We start from the raw sequence: 6,000 nt of genomic DNA, 5'->3' as shown, positions 1-6,000 counted from the left end.
CCAGAAGTACACAGGACTGTCTTCTTTTCTAGTAAGGGTCCCACTATTTAAAAAACCCTTTGTTAAAAACATCATTTTGCATTTATTAGGCTACCAGAGATTGAATCTTAGAAATTGCTATTTATTCCTTCTGTGAGCTATCCATGTTTTCTCCCCTTTTCTTTTGTGGATTTAGCATTCTCCACCCCACTCCACCCGCAATGTAAAAGTGGCGATAATTGCCTGTTAATTTTGAATTTAAACTTTAACACATTAATAATTTCCTTGATGACTATTACTTAAACCAAAATTTAATGTTATTTTCACAAAAATTCCAAACCTCCTATTGTTTTTCTCTGCCTGTTAAAACCCCTTGTAACACTTGAGGGGCACACCCAGAGAACCTTTTGGTTAACATTATAACAGTTAACTTTCACATATCTCACTCGCAGTGGCTCTACTTAAAGTCTCACTCCACATCCTTAGGATTGTTTACTTAAGCCTATGTACTTGCTTCCTTTAATTATTTCAATGTTGTCCATTAACATTAAAATTTTGCTTACTGACAAATATATCCTGCAGCACAATGAGAATTTAAATTATTTGGTAACTTTCCACTTATGCCCCGATTTTGACTTTCGCTTGTGGCTAATCTAAGTTTTAATTTCAAGTTTAAAGAAAACTATTCTCCTCTAAATGAGAGCTAATGATCGGGTTTCAGTAATTTCTGTTTAGCTAATTGGCTAACCGTTACAGAGCATGTTAATTTCAACAGGTACCTTTCTGAATCCAAGATTTGGTAGACAAAGATTTCCTTTTTAAGTGTCATTAACACAGCACGGATACTGAGTATAAATATTGCTCACCATAATGGCATTCCTTTAAATTAGTTTACTCTGAAAATTTAAAAACTACCAAGAGGTCATTATTAAGTTTTCATTTAAGGAATATTTTGAACTGTGAAAATACAATTTTCATCAAATTAAATTTTGAACACATATAGAGCCAAATATTTCAACAAAACTGCAGTTTAATTTCAGAAAATGTGTTAAAATATATATTTATACATCAATTTCTGACATACACTTACTGTGTTAGTATACACAAAATGATGCTTTCTCTTGAAACTGTATTTATGAAATGTACATTTTAATTTAAATACTCAGTATACACTGCACTTAATCTGCATGTTGCATTTATTAAATACATTAAAATCTGCAATGTAACAAAACGTTTTCTGCATACGAAATTCAAAACACCATTTTAAATGAACAAAAGATGGCTCACTTCATTTTTTTTTTTTTTTTACAACTAGTGTATAGAACACTAGCTCAGCTCCACCATATACCACCTGTTCGTTCTTTTTTATTTGACATTGTTCACAGACTAGTACATATTACAATAAGAGTGCTGGATAAAAACATGAGGTACGAAAGTGGTTCAAAGATTATAGGTCATGCAGATCATGCTAGACAGCAAAGAAAATTGTGACCGAGAAAACACTAAATAAAAATACATAAAGAATGTGCATTATAAAAAAAACTCCATTACACAGCTTTGCTTCTTTGGTTACAAAGTAGGTTGAACAATTTCACAGCTTTTTATTCCCACCCGAAAAAAAAAAAGTCATACGAAATGTCGAAAAGCAGAGGAATCGTGGCAATTTCTCTATTAGAAAGTAGAAACAAATGAACAAAGTTTTCTTCATCAAAATAGCCCAATTATTTATTATATCACAATAACTGGCGACTACCTGTACAGTTGCACTATGGTCTTCATACTTACACTATACAAAATTTACATTCAAGCTGGGTCTTTACTACTGAAAATAAATACCGAAGATAAATTGCCATTAGTGTTAGAAATATGCCAGGATTCTTTTGTTCAATTATTGCCCAAACATTTTATCTATTAAATGCAATCCTGTCTTTCAATTCTTTTACTGATACTTATATTTATTTTAAAAAATTAAAAAAGTTCTGTGACATTGTTCATGTACATTATGAAAATAGCAGCCCTGTAATAAATAAAACACAAATAAATGAAAACTTATGTAAGCAAATGTTACTGATATTGAGAGAAAAGTGGCTCTTTAGATGAACTGTTATTGATAATGTGTAAGGAAGGCTCAGGGTAATCCATGGGTAATAGGAAACATGGGTGAGCCACCAAAGCTCTTAAAGACCCCACTCGTGCGCACCAGGTAAAATGCAGATTTTGCTGCTTTAATAAACCTCATCTATTATCTATTCTCCTTGTGTACTGAAAACATAGAACTGGACATCAACAGCGCTGCATGACATCTCAAAGAAGGAAAAAAACTCTTGTAGAATGATTGTCTAATACTGAAAAGGCCAAACACACAACCAAAGCATGGATACTTGCTTTCGTATAAAGTGGAAAGAACACCAGTGGCACACAAGGATAGATTGCTTTCAGTTTTTTTTCGTAATGAGGCAAGAAAGCTTTATGCTGAGGAGACATTCGGCTGCTGCGGAGGTTGCGTTGGCTGCGGAGGCTGTGCTATCACTGCTTGCTGTTGAGAAGTGCTACCAGGATTGGCCTGTTGGGCTGGGAGTTGGGATAACTGATCATTGTTTGAAAGAGATTTTAACAGTGCATTTTCTCGTTCAAGTAGAGAGTTTCTTTCAACTAATTCTTTTATTTGTTCCTTTAGGACTTCCACTTCTTCTCTTACTGCATACATCAAATGGCTTTTCACCAGATCCTGTGAAAAAACAAAATTAGGAATGTCAAAAAGAGTGAAAGGAAAGGTGAAGCTATTTGGTTTTAGCCTACTTAGTGTCTTATAAACACAAGGCATTTTAAAATTAGGATTCCTGCTCTTGCTTTTAATGTTTCTGGTGGATCTTAACTGGCCAAGATTTTCTTTTCACAATTTGGAGTGATTTCCAAAAATACTAGATCCCTAGATTATAAATTTTAAGTTCAGAATTTAAAAAGTTTAAGATCATTTGTTTTGATATTAGATCAAGAGAACAAAGTACTAGCAATCCAGTAGAAGGCTGTTTGATATTAGTCATAATATAGCTTTACGTACCTTGTAATTTCCAACTTTAATATTTTAGGATTATTATTTTTTTTTAAATACTTGGAGACTTACATACCAGTACTTATTCATACTCTATACTTCTAATATACTTGAAAATATTTTATATAAAATGACCAGAGTATCTCTAAGGAAACAACAACAACAAAAGGAACATTTTCCAGTTAATTGATAGTAATAGCAGAAATGAGAAGCAGAATCAATAGAACTATTTATTAAAGCTGAGTAAAACAATACCTGTAAATGACCAAAGGATGACAAATTTCCAGAGTAGTTTTCACTTTAAAATTATATTTGATACTGGAAAAATTTTAAATTTTTTTAAGGAGGTACCAGGAATTGAATCCAGGTCCTCATACATGGGAAGCAGGCATTGAAACCACGGAGCTGTACCTGCTCCCCTAATACTGAAAATATTTTAGAAAGTACAATTTGGTCAACTTTGGTTTAAGAAATTAGGCATTTATTTTCTGGAACTGATGAAAAACAAATGCTTCAAACAACCAACAGTCTATGAAATGAGAGGACTATAAACTTTTACTTACCATTGCTTGTTCTATTTTGTTGTCAATGGCTACAACACCTCCCCCAGATGCACTGGAAAAAATTAGAATATTTCATTAAATTATTCCACAAATTTTACCTCCCTTCCAAGTCTTAAAATAATATAAAGACATTTGTGTTTTACTTAAAAACCAAATATTGTAATAATTTTAAATAGCTCATTAAATTTATTCTCACATTTCAATACTCAGCTCTCTCATTTTAAATGAAGATGTCAGTAAACAGATGACTTGTAAAAATCCTTTGCAGTTCCAACATTTCTAGCTTGCCAGTGACATTTACTATAAAAGTAACTCCAATTGTATTCAGGAGTTCTCAATTAGTGGTCTTCAAAGGATACATTTTGAATGAGCAGCATACTCTCTACCTCTGTCAAAACATTTTCATTAATGTACTATATGTTCTAATTGCTTTTCATGTGGAGATCCTAGTGATTACTTATTACAGTAAAATTCAGGTGACTTTTCTTCTAATAAATTAGTATATTTTAATATCTGGTTAAATTTTTTTTCTTTTAGAATTGGTTTCCAAAAATGATTCAGAAGGCTGTAGGTAAACATTACTTGCAGGGTTGCTTAACAGGGAGCTTAACATTCTATACATATTAGGATTTAAATACTTGTAGAAGAGCTATGCAAAGCAAAGTCTGACTATATTTAACTATAAACTATAGAACAGTTATGTAAAATAAGACTTTAGTGTAAGTTCAGGGATAGATACCAAGTGGCTATCAATCAAATATGGACCACAATTTGGCAAAAGAAAACAGTGATGGTCATTTAATTAGAGTTTGCCTAAGAATCCTAGATTATATTCTCTGTATTCTTATTTCCATGAAGTTTTTCCATCAAGGAAAGACTGAATAATAGTTTAAGGACTTTATTGACTTAAATTCAACTTTTTCTTTTTTCTTTTTAAAAAGAGAACACCTGAAATACTAACTTTATGACTAGTTTTATACATTGAGTTAACAAAAAAAAAACTTTAAAAGTAACTTATCGCTTCATTCTTTTTAGATGGTTAAATAAAGTCAGTCAATTCCCCAAATCATTTCCTTAGGTATTATGCTATTCTTTGAATGCTGATCTAATAAACTAGCCATGACTCAAGACCTTTTGCAGCTGCAGAAAAGCTTTGCAAGTGAAAACGGATCATGCTGAAGATATGTATCCCTTTAAAGGTATGACTATTTCAACTTTATTGAGCATTGTACTCTATCAGTGTTATATCAGCCACAGATAAACAATTATCATTACAATGCCCTTTGACTATTTTGAAGGCATTATTCAAGAATCCTATAACCTCCTGCAGTGATTCTCAAACTTTAGCATGCACCAGAATCACCAAAAAGTCTTGTTAAAACACAGATAGCTGGGTTTCACCTCAGTGTTTCTGATTCTTTAGGTATGGGGTATAACCCAGGAATCTGCATTTCTAACAAGTTCCCAAGTGATGTTAATTCTCCTGACTGTGAGACTATACTTTGAGAAGCTTTGGTTTACAGAGATTTTCGAAAGCTATACAAGAAAGAATAAAACCCACTAACTCTATTTTTTTTATCCCCCCATCCTTGCAGCTGTTTTGTGTGCTGTCTGCTCTCTGCATCCATTGGCTGTACATTCTTCTGTGTATTTATTTATTTCCCCACCCCCCTTGCAGCTTGCTTGCTGTCTGCTCTCTGTGTCCATTTGCTGCGGGCTCTTCTGTGTTCTTGCTTGTCTCCCTTCTTTTCACTGCGTCACCTTGCTGAGTCAGCTCTCGGCGGGACTTCTGCGGGCCAGGCAGCACTCTGCAGTGTGTGGGCGAGCCCTGCCTTCACAAGGAGGCCCTGGGATGCTAACCGAGGGCCTCTCATATGGTAGACAGGTGCTCATCTGATCGAGCCACAGCTGCTTCCCCCCCCCTCCCAATTCTATTTTTAAAACTTTTTAGTGTGGTGTATAAAACTCAATGACCTTAACTTCTCTTCTGCTTTTATGGTCTCATCTCTTCCTATACCCCTTTTGGTCTATTGTGCTACAGTCTTATATAACTATACAGGTTGCAGAATTTATGTTCTCTCAGATTTCCATGGCTTTAGAGAAACTGCTCCTTCAGCTAGAAATGGTCACAGTTCCAATTCATCTGGCTATCTTCTACTCATCCCTTAAGATCCTCCAGGTACTCCAACTCCATACAGTGCCTTCTCTTCTTTGATGGCTTTTGATTTCCTAAGGTAGAGCCAATGGCCCCTTTCCTCTTGTGGTTCACCAATCTTTACAAACCTTTTATAGTATATAATCATGGAGACAATTTCTGGCTCCTTCCATATATTCACTGTGTGAATTCCTGGAAATTTTTAACCTTTCTTGGTCTCAGTTTTTTCATCTAAAATAAGGATTATATGA

At 34.0% G+C, this 6,000-nt stretch overlaps 1 protein-coding gene across 2 annotated transcripts in view; it reads right to left on the bottom strand.

The window, feature by feature from the left end:
* Nucleotides 1-991: 991 nt before the first annotated feature.
* TSC22D2 (TSC22 domain family member 2) overlaps nucleotides 992-6,000 on the bottom strand; it is a 49,419-nt gene continuing 44,410 nt past the window's right edge. The window contains exons 2-3 of one of the 2 annotated variants that reach the window (XM_058295143.1): nucleotides 3,595-3,646; nucleotides 992-2,707 (exon numbers count right to left, since the gene is read on the bottom strand). In XM_058295143.1, coding sequence (XP_058151126.1) covers nucleotides 2,447-2,707; nucleotides 3,595-3,646 — 313 coding nt within the window. In that variant the 3' untranslated portion in view covers nucleotides 992-2,446. Of the gene's footprint in view, nucleotides 2,708-3,594; nucleotides 3,647-6,000 lie in introns of those variants that run through there. The other variant, XR_009185435.2, reaches the window with a different exon arrangement.

This window comes from Dasypus novemcinctus, chromosome 4, assembly GCF_030445035.2.
Source record: "Dasypus novemcinctus isolate mDasNov1 chromosome 4, mDasNov1.1.hap2, whole genome shotgun sequence".
Classification (NCBI taxonomy): Eukaryota; Metazoa; Chordata; class Mammalia; order Cingulata; family Dasypodidae; genus Dasypus; species Dasypus novemcinctus.
Note: the sequence above shows the minus strand (reverse complement) of the source record. Positions and strands in the feature narration are given on the sequence as shown.